Source organism: Lepisma saccharinum, chromosome 7, assembly GCF_977018435.1.
Source record: "Lepisma saccharinum chromosome 7, izLepSacc3.1, whole genome shotgun sequence".
NCBI classification, from domain to species: domain Eukaryota; kingdom Metazoa; phylum Arthropoda; class Insecta; order Zygentoma; family Lepismatidae; genus Lepisma; species Lepisma saccharinum.
In genome coordinates, this window is record NC_139235.1 from 58,039,604 (window position 1) to 58,057,892 (window position 18,289).

General features: G+C 38.3%; 1 protein-coding gene across 3 annotated transcripts in view; it reads right to left on the bottom strand.

Moving 5' to 3' along the window:
* Positions 1–943: 943 nt before the first annotated feature.
* The window catches only part of LOC145989864 (DNA-directed RNA polymerase I subunit RPA1-like), a 275,207-nt gene continuing 257,861 nt past the window's right edge, over positions 944–18,289 (bottom strand). For 2 of the 3 annotated variants that reach the window (XM_083125327.1, XM_083125326.1), the window contains exons 30-32: positions 14,007–14,117; positions 13,103–13,295; positions 945–2,142 (exon numbers count right to left, since the gene is read on the bottom strand). In XM_083125327.1, the coding sequence (XP_082981453.1) occupies positions 2,024–2,142; positions 13,103–13,295; positions 14,007–14,117 (423 nt within the window). In that variant the 3' untranslated portion in view covers positions 945–2,023. Of the gene's footprint in view, positions 2,143–13,102; positions 13,296–14,006; positions 14,118–18,289 lie in introns of all 3 variants that reach the window. The other variant, XM_083125325.1, reaches the window with a different exon arrangement.

An 18,289-nucleotide genomic window follows, 5' to 3' on the forward strand; every position in this document is an offset into this window, starting at 1 on the left:
GGTGGTCAGAAGGAAAAGATCATGTTCTTTACAATATACGTCTTTCAGACGAGGCCTATTTTCATATGGATGGGACTGTCAACAAACAAAATATTCGGTTTTTGGCAAGAAATGCACCACATATTGTGCACGAAAAGAAACAGCATGGAGATAAAGTGTTCCTATGGGTAGCTTTGTCCAGTCACGGATTGATAGGGCCAGTCTTTTTTGACGATACAGTCAACTCACAGTGATATTTGAATATGCTGCGCAATGATTTCGTACCACAGCTACTTGTAACTAATCTTCCAATGGGCACTCAGTGGTTCATGCAAGATGGGGCTACCCCTCAAACTGCTAATGTTGTGTTGGATTTCTTGAACACAGTTTTTGGTGATAGAGTGATTTCCAATCAATATCCTGATCGACACAATGGAGGTTTCTTCTGGCTGCCTTCAAGCCCAGATTTAAATCCCTGTAACTTTTTTCTGTGGGGGTTTTTAAAGGAAAAACTCTTCCCGTTAAAGCCAGCAAACATTATGGAAATGCGAGGTCGGATAGTTCAATTCTGTGGTGATATTCACGAAGACATGTGCTGTAGAGTGATAAGAAATTTGCGCACCCGCCTTGAAGAGGTTGTTCGGCAAAACAGGGGGGGCCATACTGAACATGTGATAGAGTGGGAAAACTGTCCAAGGACAGACAGACTATTCTGTATGTCATAATAAGCACATGTAAAATTTAAAAATACATTTGGAATCTAAATTTCAAATGTGTCAACTATTCGTGTGCCACCCTGTACATCCTTCAATGAATGAGCACAAGAAATAAATAGTAAAAAGTCAATATGTCTTTACTAAAATTCACATAGTTAAATTGTATTTCCAAATATGCAGCATATTTTCTCTTAACAGAATTTGCACATTGTTATTTCATATAAATTTAAGCAGATTAAAAATGATAATGCATTTTATGACATTAAATATGTTAAGAGTTATCTATATATCCATACCGTGTAACTTGATGTGGCAATTCATCTCTTATCCCCTGATTAATGGTAAACCTTGCTCATATTGACGCAAAACAGATCATCGAGTCTCCACTTTGCACTACACAGTATTTGATGTAATAGTGACATGTTAGATGAAGAAAAGGAACAACTCGGGGTGGACACTATTAAGTGAAGTGTTCATTAAAACTTTAAAATAATAAAGATAAAGGTAAAGTGCTCCCCTGTGCTTAGCACCACGCCATGAAGGCGTATAGGTGGTATGGGGGTAACGCCCCACACTTTCTTGATCCGGTCATGAGTGGGGGTGATGTGATCAGCATCATGCCCCTGACCGCCTTTACCCCCCAGGGTTTCCCCCAGGTACCCATGTTATTTGATGCTGGGTGGGCGCCGGGGCCGCTTCCAACGTTAGAAAAGTTCCTGGATTTGAACCGGCCGGGGATCGAACCCGGGACCTTGAGCATGGTAGTCAGACACGTTACCGACTGAGCCACCGCGGCCACTTTAAAATAATAATAATGTCGTAATTAAATACTTTATGGGGATTATAACATGAACTTGGGGGCAAGGTGCTTGATTGGCTTTTGGGGGGATTGTGACATTGGCCTTGGGGGTTGGGGCACCCCTGATGATGGGACAGGCCTCCTCTATGGTGTAGTGGTAATGCCGGTGCCTTTTAATCAAGGGGCATCGGTTCAATACCCAGTGGAGGCAAATAGTGTTTCCGATCCCACTTTATAAACTACACATCCAGCCCTGATTAGCCTTACTGTACATAAAGTGGACTTGAAACACAAACTCAATCAATTTTAGGGTGCAGCTTATTTTTGGGCCAATACAGTACATGATTTATCTTGGTACATGCATTCATTGTACCATTGGTAACATTGGCACCTCTTAAAAAACTATAATTTCTTTGTATTTAGAATGATTTATTAAAAAATAATTGTCTATTCTTGTAAAATAATAATAATAAATTGACTTATTTTGATGCACAATAGTATGAAATTCTCAATTACGTTTTGTTGGGTATCAAGAATTTAGCTTATATAACTGAATGTCTTGCACTACATCAAAAGCTCCAGTACCACTGCGGCAGGGTAAACCTACAACAATTCTACTTGATGGAGACTGCAGTTTGTCAGTTGTACCTGCAAGCAAATAAATACAGAAAATTAGACCATTCACAACACAAAGAAACAACATCACACAAATATGAATAAAAATAAGTATAATTCATTATGCAATAGCTAGGGAGATGCATATTTCGTTATTGACGAACACATGAAACATATTGTAGTGCTAATTTTCCATGTTTTTGAAAGGTGTGAGGTACATTTTGGTACCATGTTTTGTCACGAAATAATGCGAAATGAACTGCAAAATGTGAAATAAACTCTTAAACATAAAATTTAGTGTTTATTTACAAACGCAACCAAAATCGTTTGCTAAGCTGCTCCCAAAATCAAAACCACTTTTCCAATTCATTTTTTAATGTACAGAGGTACACATTCCACAACCATATACACTATGTGGAAGAAAATCATTGGACACCCCGGTTTCAACTCTGAAACGAACTCCTCATGGAAAAGATAGTACAGACGGGTATATATATTGCAGCAGGAGGCTTCTCAGATCATTCGCTGATAAAATGATGGACAGGAAAGAGCTCAGCATGTTTGAAAGAGGGATCATAGTAGGCTGCTCCATAGGAGGCATGAGTATACGTAGCATAGCTGATGCCCGACAGGTCCCTAAATCAACTGTAGCCTTTGTCATCAAGAAGTGGAAAGAAAAGGGACACTGCAGCAACGCACCACGAAGTGGAAGACCCACGAAATTGGACGACCAGGACAGGAGAGTGCTGAAGAGTGAGATTCGGAAAAACAGGACCCGTCCGATGCATTCGATTGCAGAAAAGTTTCAAAGTGCGACCAATTTGACTGTTTCGACCAAGACACTTCGCAAGGAGGCCCATGCGCTCGGTTCTTATCATAGTCTAGCCGCTGCCCACAAACCCCTGATAACAAAAAGCAATAAACGGCAGAGATTACGCTGGTGTAAAAAGTGGAGAAACTGGACGGTGGAGCAATGGTGGAAGGTCCTATGGAGCGACGAATCACGCTTCACACTGTTTCGAGAGTGTGGGTATGGCGATTACCCAGAGAACGTCTGTTACCCGAGTGTGTAGTGCCCACAGTGAAATATAGTGGTGGCGGCATCATGTTCTGGGGTTGTTTCAGCTAGCATGGCGTGGGTTTACTGGTACCTGTGTATGGCCACATGACGTCTGCATCCTACGGAGATATTCTCGACAACTCCATGCTCCCCACGTTGTGGCCTTTCTATGGAAACGAAGAATGTGTGTTTCAGGACGAAAATGCGACTTGTCATGTTTCCAGAGGTAGCACGGAGTGGTATGCAGAAAATAATGTCACCCGACTGGATTGGCCTGCTCAGAGCCCTAACCTCAACCCTATCGAACATCTATGGGACGAACTGGAGCGCCGATTGAGGTCGCGATCGCCTCGCCTTTCTACACTTCCAGGGTTGGTGACTGTACTGCAGGAAGAATGGCGGAATATTCCGCTCGGTGTACTACACGACCTTGTGGCCAGTTTACCACGACGAGTGGCTGCTGTTATCGCTGCCAATGGTAGACCGACCTCCTATTGATTGCAAAAAAACTGATGGTATCCACTGACATTTGGTGTCCAATGACTTTCTTCCACATAGTGTATAAAGAAATCAATACAGATTTTTACATGGCAGGGTCAGAACTGCATACCTTGTGGTCTCGTCGATAAAAAAACTCATTTTTAAATGCCACCCCCTCTATTTTTAAAGCTCGTGCTTTCTTCAGGATGCTCTCTCCTCCCTTCTTCTGAGGTATGAAATATCCTGTGAGTTATGCAAATCACGAGAAATTGATTAATTCTGCTGTACATAATTGAGAAGCAAAAATGGACTCCTTTACACAGGAATACACTAAAAATTCTGATAACTATATAAATGTGCTATTAGAAGTGAAATGTTAATTTTGTATAATAAATATAGTTTTTAAATCAAATGCAGTTTTCATTCACCATTTTAACATATACTGCTTTTGATCCCGATATATGCCAAGTTTTTGTACTGAAAACTTGATCTTTTATGAATGTATGAATGGGTGGAAAAATTTAAAGACGGAAGATGAAATGCCAGTGATGAACACTAGAGTAGGAGGCCAGTTCCATGCGCAGTGAAACAGCAGATCAACTGCTGAATCAGTTAATTTAGTGCACTCTCCCCTGACTGAAACAATTGTCTCTGTACTGGACCTTCATTCTGCAGATGATTTCAGAAAGTTTCACTCCCTCTGACCACAAAAAACGATTGCTCTTCTACGGTGCAAGTCAACAGTTGAGTGGCCATGTTGTATGAGCTACTGCGCAGGTGCATACTGCTCGATCGTCCCGACACCTTTATGGTACGTTGTTTAAGGAACCATTTTGAGTCCCGAAATACAAATTTTTGTTATGCATAATCTCCATGAAGTTTAGAATAAAATTCCTGTTATTTAATGACTTACCTTGTAAGGCATTTCATGCACGAGGTTGGGGCATTAGTCACGGCAACTATATTTTTTTCTTAACTGGAGGTACACAATATGATCATATGTCCCGGAGAACATGGCATCTGCAGTATGTGAACATGTTACTAGATGGCAGTGTGATGAATGGTTATTGTACAGAAGGCAGTTATAATTCATTGTTGAGTCAACTGCAATCCCATGCCGTGAACATTGTTTGTGCATCAAAATAGCCATTCTTAGGGGGAGAAATACCAGAGAATGCAACAGGGAGTTGGTGAAAACTGTAGGGAATAGTGCCCTACCATAGTATGTGCCTCTTTGGTTTCTGTAAAGCTTGTATGCTTCCTGACTTGTAAACACACGTGGCACAATGCTATCTTTAAGGATGTTTTGCATCTGATACACATGATCTGCATTATTCATGCATTCCACAGTACCATACACTGCCCCCTTCCTTTTCTATATTTCTGATTTTCATGCCGGTTCAACATTCTCACAAAAAAAAAATAGTTGCCATGACTTATACCCCAACCCTCGTATAATAAGATAATAATATATAATAAGGGTAATTGAAGCAGGTATCTATTAAGTTTACAAATATCAACACACAATTTCTACATTATTGTTGACAAAGAGTGCAAAAGTTGTAGAGTAGTAGCAAAGTATTATGAAAGCTGCTCCCTCCTCCCCTTCTGTAACAATTGTACACAAATTAGGCTGATTAATAATTATTTTGTTAAGAAAAGCATGTTGAAACATAAACAAATTAATGTTAACACGTGAGGAACAGGATTGATTGATTGATTGAGTTGGTGTTTTAAGTCCACTTTATGCACAGTAAGGCTAATCGAGACTGGACCTACAGTTTAAAGTGGGATCTGAACCACTATGTGCCTCCACTGAGTATCGAACCCGGGACCTCTTCATTGCAAGGCGACGACGCTACCACTGCGCCATCAGGGAGGCCCTATAAGTAACAGGAGAAGATAAGCAGAGGCGCAACCACAATTTATTGTCTGGGGGAGGGCAAGTACCAGGATAAACGTACCAATAATAATATTGTAAATAATAATAACAATATTGTAAGGTAAAGTGCTCCCCTGTGCTTAGCACCACGCCATGAAGGCGTGTGGGGGTAACGTCCCAAACTTTCTTGATCCGGTCATGAGTGGAGGTGATGTGATCAGCATCATGCTCCTGACTGCCTTTATCCCCAGGGTTTCCCCCAGGTACCCATGTTATTCGATGCTGGGTGGGCACCGGGGCCGCTTCCAACGTTAGAAAAGATCCCGGATTTGTACCGGCCGGGGATCGAACCCGGGACCTTGAGCATGGTAGTCAGATGTGTTACCGACTGAGCCACCACGGCCATAATAACAATATTGTTATTATTATTATTATTACTACTACTAGTGGTAGTAGTAGTATCAAAGACGTGATTATCCTCATAAATTACACAAAAAGGGGGTAAAAGTCGGTGCTAAAGCATTTGTTTGAAACAAATGATTTGAAATATTTTTTTCAACATGTTCAATTTCACATTAGCTAATAATGAAAAACAAACACAGAAAGTGTATTTTTGAATGGCAGAAAATGTACGATATAGCATTCTGAAGATTATTCTTTTTGTACATAACATGTACAGTATAACTTTCATGCACGAGGCGTATTCGTAAAGTAAGTACCGTTTGCGAACATTGCCGCTGTAGCGCTGCATTCGCGAGCATGTGAGTTCTCGCTGACGTCCTTCATCTGTTAGTAAGCCACAGGCACGCGTGGGAGCAGATCATGCTTCTTCTTCATAGTTTTCTGAAGGTTTGAAATGTTCAAGAAAATCAATCGGCCCGACGACTGTGGAGTATGGTCTGTGATTAGTTTTCTCAATGAAAGAAACGTGGAACCAGTAGACATCCTCCCTCAACTGTGTGAGGTCTATGGAGAGGGTGCAATGAGTGAAGGGATGGTGAGGAAATGGGCCAGGATGTTTAAAGAAGGCCGTGAGACAGTTCACGATGAACCAAGGAGTGGTTGGCCATCTGTTGTGACCAATGATTTGGTGCATGAGGTCGACATGGAATATCGTGAAAACAGACGCTTCACAATATTGTCGCTTTCAATGGAATTTCCACAAATTTCCAGAAAAGTCCTCTACGAAATTGTGACAGATCGCCTGGAATATCGAAAATTGTGCTGAAGGTGGGTGCCAAAGAACCTGACAGAGGATGGATGACTTTCATCACAGGCGGGAACATTCTATGATGATGGAATACAAAAACTAGTGCCACGCTACGACAAATGCTTGAACAATAGTGGAAACTACGTAGAAAAGTAGTTTAAGGTCTGTAGAATGCAATGCAAATAAGAAAAGGTATGAAACTATTCTACTTTATTTTTCACACTCTTTCAGTACTTACTTTCTGAATACACCTCGTACAACATATGTTTTACACATGCAACATGGAGCGACATAAGAAAATTCATATGCGACATGGTAATTCTAAATGGTATACGTATTCAAAGTTTATTCAATACATATATGCAGCATTTATTATTTAAATACATTACAGAAGACAATGAAATTGCAAGCGAAGCAAGCAAGAAAATTTTTAGATCCCTTTCTTACAACTGGAAATAATACTGACTTAATAGGGCACAAATTATCTCATGGAGCACCATGGCATTCTCTCTTTTACATTTTTTTAAAAATTTAGATAGCTTGTGTCCATGGCCAAGTCCCGGTGCACCCTAGCTCTGAACTTGACGAGACTGAGAAAATGAGGCATTGTGAGCAACGTGAGCAAGAACATTTTATGAAATGTATTCTTATTTCTATAGAATTTGAAATCGAGGGGTAATTGCTCATCTGTGCCCCCTGCAGGTGCCCTTGGCCAGCAAAGTTTGCCCCCCCCCCTATTTGCCCCTATTAAGGCATAAATAATATCATGGGGTGCCAACACAACTTTTTTTCATTTAGTTCATTCGGCTCCCATGGCCGACTTCCAGCACCCTCTACAAGTTACGGCTCTGAACTTGATGAGACTTGAGAAAAGTAGGCAGTGCAAGTGAAGCGAGCAAGAAAATTTTGTGAAATGTATTTTTATTTGCAAAAAAATTGAAATTAATTAGGCCAATTGCTCCTCTGTGCCCCCTGTAGGTGCCCTTGACTGTCAACGTTTGCCCGCCCTAGAATTGTTGACTTCCATCCAAGGTTGAAGGGGGGGGGGGGGGGGGCAATGCACCACTGAGCACAACTAAATGAATAATAGAAATGAATCATGATAAAATGCATTTTGGACAATCAAGTTGCTATGCAAATAGCACATAACACTGGGGAACACAGTTTTTGGCACATGAAACGTATATTGCGTTTCTAATGTAAAATGTTACACTGAATTCAAATATGCATGCAGAACTTTACTATCACCCACAGTTTTTGTACAATGACATTTTCTAAGTATTGCTTTTCAGAATTTTAGGTATTTTTGTGATAAGTAATGTATGTAAAACAATATTTTAAATGATTTCGAACAGAAGGTGGGCACAAACAATTTAACCTTTATGGATGCAAAATGACGCATGCAAATTTTATTTCGGGGGAGGGATGAATCACATTGAAAGGAGGGGCCTTGTATTTAATGCGACATCAATTGAAATAGAATGTTGTAGCTTGAACCACGAGGTTTTTCATCAGACTGTTATTTCTGTTTCACAAAGATAAAAGGAGTAAGTAGTAAATGCAAATAAACTGTAAAGTAACCAAGTTAGCCATCTGCTGTACAACATCCCCGTACACACAGCGGCATGCCGGGTTGATGGGGGTTATAACCCGCCCTTTCGCCCAGTATTCCTAAAAAAAAAAAAAAAAGAACATCAAAGGTAGAAAAATATGTCAAAATGAGGGCTGACTACCAAGGAAAAGTATACATAACCCCTCCCTTTCGAAAGTCCTGGGCACGCTACTGTGTACACATCTAACTGTAGAAGATGGATGGGAACTTGAGGTAGCTACCAAAGTTAAAAGCAAAATCATTCTACTTTCGATACCTCTTCCTGTAAACCTCATCTCCTAACACAAGGTGAATTAAAAAATCCTGTTCGGGATTTGAAATTGGGGAAAAAACAGGCCGAACTGTTGGTATCTACAGTATAATGTTATATAGGCTGAAAAACTGGAATATCCTTCAGAAAGACACCAAAGTTTATTTCTTTCATAATTGACAGGAAGGGAGTTTGAAAATTTTAAAACCAGAGAAAACTATAGTGTTTTGTAATAATATTTGTGATGTGATGGATTTATTTGATCATGAATATGAAACAATATAGCTGAGACTGTTCACTGATTCCTCAAAAACTAGTTTGAAGGCTGTGTTCTCTTGCACAATCGGAACAAATTTCTTTTTGTGCTGTTAGGTTGTAGTCACGGACAGTTCTGGGTTGTAACGATTCATCTGACTTTCAATGGAATTGTTATAATCCAGAAGTGTCCATGACTGTACAACTAACATGAAGGAAACACATGAAAATATGAAATGTTATAAAATTCAGTATGACAAGTATTGGTGGATCATATGCTTCGATTTAAAATTAATTGCATTGTTAAAGGGTTTGCAGCTCGGCTATAGTAAATTTTGCTGCTTATTGTGCGAAATGGGACAGCAGAGACATAACAATTATTGCAACAAGAAATAATGGCCAAATTGTGAATCACATAACAGTCAAAATGTTGTACATCCCTGACTAGTCCACTCTGATATGATTCTTCTTCCTCCACTTCATATCAAGTTAGGGAGATGGCCTTTCAAAAACTTCGCTAAGGCGATGGACAAAAATGTTGGTGAGTTTCATTATTTGAAGGAAAAGTTTCCTCTTGTTATGAGGATAAAATCAAGGTAGGAATTATTGTGTGCTCCCAAATTAGAGCTTTGATAACGAATAAAACATTTGAAGGTGTGCTTAGCGAAATTGAAAGATCAGCATGGAGTTAATTTAAAAGCGTTGTGTATAAACGTTTTAGGAAATCGTAGTTCCATACTACCGTTAGAATGTGGATGAACTGTTACAGTCACACAAAGATATGGGGTGTAATGTATCTCTCAAAATACATTTCTTGGACACTCACCTGGATTTCTTCCCTGACAATCTCGGTGCCGTCAAGTGACGAACACGGGGAGCGTTTCCACCAAGACATCTCTCTCATGGAAAAGAGGTGTCAGGGACAATAGAGGGCAAGAATGCTTACTGATTACTGTTGGATGCTGAAGAGGGATATTCTAGGTGCAAAATGCAGAAGGAAATCAACAAGTCTCACATTTTAGTTAAGTTGAATAGTGTCATGTGTGTATGTAAAGATACACAAACATATTTCACACTTAAAATGTGTGTCACAAAGAAACTGTGGGTGATGGAGAAAAACTACTTACACTTTTGAATTCAGCGCAAAAAGTACTATCAGGATCAGGTATTTTTCCTCGTGTGCCAGAAAAAAGTTCAATTGTGTTCCCCAGTGTAATTAGACGTTTCAAGGTTAGGGGAAGACAGATGAGTGTAAGAATTGTGTGCCTTGAGAAATTAAATTGTCAAATACAAATAATAGAAGACTGAAGCAATGGAAGTTTAATTACACTGTTGTTGGTCTTCAAATAAAAAAATAAAATAAAATACCATCACTCAAAATACTTTGCAGGCAACCTACACCTACAATGAAAAGTTATTTCGTGGTAAGAAGTGTATCAAGCATAACACGTGTCAGAAGAAACAAATTGTACCCTGAACCTTTCCAAAGCAAACAAGATGGAAAAAAAATCTGATCACTAAATTGCATCTGAACCTTTGATGATGTTTACTAACAGGGGTTTCAAATAGTTATTTCACCAACTGAGATAAAATAAATGCCCATAAGCCAAGCATATTTAGCAATCAGCACAAAGTGAACTTGCACAACTAAAAAAAAAATAATTAGACGTAAGCGAGTTACTAAATTTTCCTGCGGAACTTCCTTGTAGGGTTTCTATTAATTTTGGTGGTCTCTTAACCTCATCCGCTTGGGAACTCATTGCTTCCCTGCTGGGTTGGCTTCCGATTTCTGTAGTTTTCCTGCATGCCGCTAGGAATGTTAGTGTAGCCAGTTCATCTGCTGCTTGCACTGGATTTAAGTTGTTGCAGTATTGGGAGCCAAATGCAATGCACCTGACTGCTGTTGATGTTCAGATTGTGTGGAAAGTGCATAAAATATATGAGGGCTAGTCAAAAAAGAGTGAGAACGATTTTAATTTATATCACACAGTGAACATGCAGCGGTGAACCAAATTTGCGCGAGTAGAATGTGTCTCATGGAATCAGCAGATAAAATTGCAAGCACGTATGCGCATGCATCTTGCAACACTGCACAAACAAAACACGAATGGTCAGAAGTTGCATATTGATAATGTAGTCTGTTCGTGAGGAAAAGTACGCGGCCTTGAAATTTTGCGTCCGTCTGCAGAAATCCGCCACAGAAGCATATGAAATGTTGCAGCAGGCATACAACAAAGATGTCCTTCCACAATTAACCGCATTTCGGTGGTTCAAACAGTTTAAGGAGGCCCGTGTTTCGACCACAAAGCAGGGCAGTCCGGGCACTCTAGCCACCACAGTGAATGAGATCATGGTTAACACAGCTGCCATCACTGTTCGGGAAGATCACCGAATAACAATAGATGAACTGGTGGACGTGTTACACATTTCCCATGGTAGTGCATTCACCATTCTGCACGATCACTTGCACATGAGACGCGTATGTGCACGATGGATGCCGAGATTGCCAACGCCTGAACAGAAGCAGGTGAGAGTGGAGGTGTGTCGGGAGCTTCAGCATCTGGTAGCGGTGCATAGAGAGGCCTACCTAAATTCCATCATGACTGGTGACGAGAGTTGGCTTCACCACTACTATCCCGAAAGCTAAGAGGCGACCACAGTCTGGAAATCACCCAGTTCTCAGACGACAAAGAAAGCCAAAGCTGTTCTGTCGGCAAATAAGGTAATGGTGATTTCCTTCTTCGAGTACCATAGAATGGTCTACCAACATGAAGTGCCACCGCATACCACGGTTACTGGGCAGTATTACGTGACAGTTTTGAAGGCCTGGCTGAACACATTCTTCGAAAACGCACTGAGCTGCATTCATCTGGTTGCCGCCTATACCAGGATAATGCACGCCCTCACGTTTAAACATTGTTGCCCAATATCTGGCTCAACAAAACATTGAATGTGTCCTGCACCCTCCATGCAACCTGGATCTTCCTCCATGTGACTTTCTTTTGTTCCCTCGTCTGAAATCGGATCTGCGGGGCAAGGATTTCAACTCATCAAAAGCCGTTCTGAAGAAGGCGGAGACGGTTCTAAAGACGATGTCAAAAGACAGGTTCCAGCACATCTTCCAGGACTGGCAGACACGTTGGGCCAAGTGTATACACCTTGATGGGGACTACTTCGAAAGAGACCATACCAACCTGAACCCTGCCAAATGTATTTCGTAAGTAAGAAATTTATTCTCATTCTTTTTTTTACTACCCCTCGTACTTCTCTGGTCCATCTTCTGTGCTCCAAACAAACACAAACAATATTTCCTCTCACCCTTTGACAACCCAGGAGTACATGACACCCAGTGTGAGTGCAATTCGCAATATATTGGCAGATCAATCACAACCATCAATGAGCATGTAGAACAGCACTTATTATATATATATATATATATATATATATATATATATATATATATATATATATATATATATATATATATAAGCAAGGAGGGCCAAAAGGGCTAAGTAAAAATCAAAGAAGGTAAAAGGAAACACTCACCGGACAGTAGAAAAATTCAAAATTTTCGCTAATTTCATAGCATCATCGGTGTGAGGAGAACTCCTTTTCCTTTTACCTTCTTTGATTTATATATATATATATATATATATATATATATATATATATATATATATATATATATATATATATATATATATATATATATATATATAAATGCTACCGAACTAGCAAAGCACCTAAAGTTCAAATACATAATATAAAGAAAGTATCAGTTAGGCATACATCGCACACGCTGATTGACACCAAAATCAAAGAGACACATGCAATTATGCTTCCCACACGATCTGAACATCAACAGCAGCCAGGTGCATTACATTTGGCACCCGCTACAGCAACAACTTACACTAGCACACGCAGCAGACAAACTAGCTGCACTAGTGCTCCTAGCAGCATGCAGGGAAATGACAGGAACCAGCCCAGCAGTGAAGCTACCAGTTTTCAAGCAGATGGGGTTAGAGGCCACTGAAATAACAGAAGTTTCGCACAAAAAGTTAGTAAATCGCTTACATCTAATTATCAATGGCATCTTTTCTTTCCCAAACATGAATAAAATAGTATACGTTAATTAAAGCAAGTGTGACACTTTTTTTTTTACAATGAACACGTATCTCTTCAAATTTCACACATTTAAAAAATTATTATGTGATTGAGGATAAATACAACATTTCTGAACTTACCCTCTAAAGTGGCCCGTTGCAGGTATTGCAGAGATGTTTCAAAACTCATTTGCTGCAATGGGGAGACACAGCTAACAAGGCCAACCCTGTTGCAGGGTTTGTAAGTACCATCGTATGTCATATAGTCAGCCACAAGAAGCAAATGGCGTGGGTCCACTGTTATTCCATAAACCTTGAACACATCCTGGATTTCCTGAAAGGTTATTAAAATGAAAATTGATATATCATCATGTATTAAGTAAATAAACATCACTAATACAGTGGAACCTCAATTTTAAGCTTTTCAGGGCACCAAGCTGAAAAACATAAAATGCAGGAAAATGTAAAATCGGGACAAATTTATATTTTGCTATGTTTGAACCATTAAGATTGAATGTATAATGCGGGGAAAATGTAAAATCTGGGTTACACTATATTTTTGTGATTTTTCTGCAACTTTTGAATTATGATTAAATGTGCGGACACTCACAAAAGTGTCTTGTACAAAAGTTCAATCCCAGGGCATGAAGCTGTAATACTAACCATTCACCTATAGGTTCTACTGGTAGCGAAATATTTACTTGTCTTGTAAGTTGTTTCAATGATGTCATCACTGGCAAAGTGTTTCTTCTCACTCATTTTCTCTTAGATGTAGTTGTTTTTCCAGACAGCTGTTACTTCTTACCTTCTACCAACTATGGAAATAGTTCCGGAATACATTATTGGGACACAATTCCCAAAAAAGAGAATATATTACTTTCAAACAACTTGAAGTTGGAATGGTGTGTTCAGTCAAAAATTTGATCTTAAAACGTTTTGTATTTGAATTTTGCTCACACCACCACCATCAATGGCTTATATAGTATAAGGCTTTTACAGCTTTCAATTCAAAAATTTAATATGACAGTTAAGATTATGTACTTACCTTAACTAACACATTCCTAGCAGCTTCTATTCCATAAATATCTGCCATTTTGTGAATGTCATTTGTGTACAATTTATTCAAATCCAGGAGTTCTTCAAAATTAAACATTTCCTGAAAGAAAATCATGATAAATATTAAATATTACAAACATTACTATTAAAATTAAGGTGTCAGTACTGGAACATATCAGTTGGAACTTAATAACATATAAGATAGTTTTCTCGAATCTGCAAAAATGCTAAATGGCCCTTAGTAGTCTAAATCTCCTGAAAATAATGGAAAATTAATAATTTTCATTATTTTGACAAACATTGTGCAGAAAAATGAATTACGTGATTAAATTATTATTACATGTGAATACTGTATGAATACCGTATTTATGCATGCATGTATAATGTGCACCCTAGTTTTTGATGGGGAAAGTTACAAAACATTATATCTCATATATAATGTGAAGTGCATTTCAGGTTCAAGAAATGGCTTTCATAGTTGTAGGTCGTAAAGCTGTTGCTATGCCAATCAAAAGTAAATGGCACCGTACCTATTCAATGAGTCGCCTGTTGCTATGTGGAACAAGAGAAGAATGTCATCCTTGTAAACAATAAGTCACCAACCCATGTCACCTCTGCCCCTCTCCCTCCACTGTGTTTAGCATCCAAAAGCTTTTACTCTTGAACCACCTTATTCATTCTGTAATAGTAGAAAATGAGATCAAACTTACGTTATGGATTTGCAGTGCTCAGTAAGTTATTTTCTGTTATTTCTCGCCCAACAAATACCGCTGATATGCATTCCATGTGACGGGAGGTGCATGCTCGAATTCTGACAGAACAGCACTGCTTTTCTTGGTGTCATAGAACATTACATTACAAAGTGAAAAATCGTGGGATGGCCTTTAAACTTTCACATGTGGTTTTGCTCATTTCCTCTATACTTTTTCTAAAAAAACCCTTCAAAACATATACTTTTCCTATGACTAACGTAACATTAATGCGAAGCACATTCAGGACCCTCAAACTAGCAGTTAGCAGCAAAAGATTTCTTCCATTAAGGCATTTACACACTCAATATATATCATGTCATTTGGTAATACATTTTAATTATTATTTTCTATTCCCTTATATTTTCTTTCATCCAAAGTACCATAAAAATCATAACGTTACTTCATTTTGTGATGAGCTTATTTCAACTGCATTTCATATTAGTGTTGCTATCTTGAATTGAATACTGTTGCCATATTCAGAAACTGCAGAATTTAAGCTTTACAATGATATATAACATGATAGGGTTCCGTAAACATGAAAAATCAATGCAAGTGTCACAAAATCATGGAATCAGTACTGGAACATATCAGTTGGAACTTAATAACATATAAGATAGTTTTCTCGAATCTGCAAAAATGCTAAATGGCCCTTAGTAGTCTAAATCTCCTGAAAATAATGGAAAATTAATACGGTTTTATTTTGATTGTCCGAATTATTCCATGCATAATACACATCAGTTTTGGGGTGCAAAAATTTTGGAAAAAAGTGTGCATTATACATGAATTAATATGGTATTTAAAGCAATAATATAGTTGCACTGGAATACTTAAATACTAAAATTAATAAATGTTCCAAACTACCGTGAACTGATACCGATGCCGATACTCTCACTGATTCCCAACGAAATAGATAATTGTATGATTCCAGTTTAAAGTAACAAAGGCTGGTTACCTAATCATGCTAACTCATCCCATTACACCCTTTTCATGACATTAAATAACTCCCAAATTATTCTCATGTAGAATTATAACACTTTTAAAATTACCTGTGGCATTTGGTAATTTTTTTATGTGGACTTTTCTTTAGACCCAGATGATGCACACAAAGAAGTTTTTTGAAATGTTGCAACATTTTTTAAAGTGTAACAGTTACATACAAAAAAGAAAAAAAATGGTGGACTGTATCTCTTGAAGAGGAGAAAATTAACGATTATTGAAAGAACGCTCATCTGGCAGGCTCTCTCTATGCACTGTTGTCCCTTATTCTGTCATTTGCAATAAAAACAACCAATACCATCACACAAAAGACTCTGTACACAGAAGGCAAGAACACAAAAAGGAATTGTTGATTCCACACTCCAGCTTGAACATAGATAAAACAAAACCAATTCAACAGTGACCTTAACTCATCTTTCTGAAGAACTCCGCAATCATCTGCTCAAAAACAGCTCAGCATGACTCCCTGGAGAAGTTTGGGAGCAGTTTTCACTTTGCACTGCCTTTGATCTCGTCAATTATCTGCTTCCCAGGAGAGTGGGGGTTTGTCCTGCATTTCGGAAAATCTAAATGCAGAACTTCTTGTGCTGGTCTTTCAAGCTGTCACTAGGAAGGATGAACAAACCTTTGAAAAGGGTCTTGTAAACAACGACATCATATGGTATTGGTGGTAAAATTTCAACCGATACTTTCCGATAGATACGACTGAAACTGTTACATTTTTCAAGTATCAGCAGACACTGGTGGCAAACAGTAAGAGTATCGGTATATCAGTATTGGTATTGGTTCAAAGTTGTATCTGATCAGCACTAATTTAAATGTATAACTTTGGAACCCTTTCTATAGAGTCTTCATGGCAAGATATAACACTATTAAATTACTTTACTTATGCTTTGACACACATCATTTCTGAAAGGGTTTGATGTTACAAACAACCACCTGTAAAGTATAATCACCCACAGAATCTGCTCACTGCATCTTGTTGGGATTGGTTAGAAATTCTCTCTTATCAGTTTGAATTTTGGTATCTAAAACCTCAATTTTTTAGATGTAATCTGATAAGACTTGATTGTTCATATATGGTCATAAACAAGACTTTTGAGAAACACTGGATGGACTCAAACATTTTGAGTTATAAGTACACAAAAAAAATCACATAAATGATTTCTTCCTTACATTAGGTGGGAGTAATCTTTAGGTTTCAGGGGAACTGAATTTTCTTAAAACAGGTTTTCAGTTGGAAAAGTCAGAATAAATTAATAAAGGGTCCTCTTTGATGGAAAAAATATATATTAGGTTCCTTGCATACTGTACGTAACATCACTCTGTTGCTTTCATGTAAAATATTCACAATGGCTTTTCTGTTGTAAATTTTGATAAGCTCTATTATAAACCGTCCATTTCATAGATGTACAGTAACTAACTTGGCAACATTCACATTACATGTTCTCATGTCACACACTACGTAATCAGCAGACACTGGTGGCAAGCAGTAAGAGTACCAGAATTCAAGGAATTTCCCGTGAGTAGCCACCCTGTGAGATTATTGTCCACCCATGGTAGTTTGATTAAAAATTTATCCATGATAAATAGCACTATAAACCCACAACCACATTACACCAATCTTCATGCAAACACAAACTTTCCTCAACTGATTCATTCCTTAAGAGTTGTGTTTCTAAACGACACTCTACGAAAATCTACACTTGTTCATCGTTGCCACCATGCCACGCACCAGATCAACTAGGCCGACGGTCTCACTTCTCTGATTATCATAACGTAAGCAAATGGACCATTATTTTCGTTCGGTATGTTCAATTTTTTTGTTTCAAGCACTAAAGAGAGCATAAAACTAAGATTTAAAAACAACATACAGTGGAACCAAAATTTTATATTCCCAGATTTTACATTTTTCTGCATTATATATTCAATCTTGATGGTCCCAACACAGCAAAACGTTTCAAAATTTTCCTCGATTTTATATTTTCCCATATTTTAAGTCTACCAGCTTGGTTCCACTGTATTCACCTTTACTCTACATTGTTGATGTAAAATGCACTCATCCCAATAATTAGGGGTACATATTTATGGTGAATAAAATATCAATAATTTGGGACAAAAACTGAGAACATTTTGGAACTACAAGCAGTATATCAAATGGCATTTCAGTGTGAAAATGTAGAATAATACTTCAAATTTGATTGAGAAACTCTACTTAATACTATATTATATTAAGGCAAAATACAATTGACATTCTATTGCCTAATTCAGAGGATAATTACCCTGCACGAAAGGGTCACGTGGCGTTTTTGTGGATAGTGAAATACTTCAACTCTGAAAAGTATTGTCTGTTGCAGGTGAATATTGATACATTAGCACTGGGATCAGTAGAAAACAAGAAAGTGTGAAATTTGGTTGTATATTGATAATGACATTAAGAAAGGAAGGAAATTTTGGAAAAAAGTCCCAGCGTTATTTACAGAAATACTGAATATCTAATTACTGATAGATACCGTATTTACTA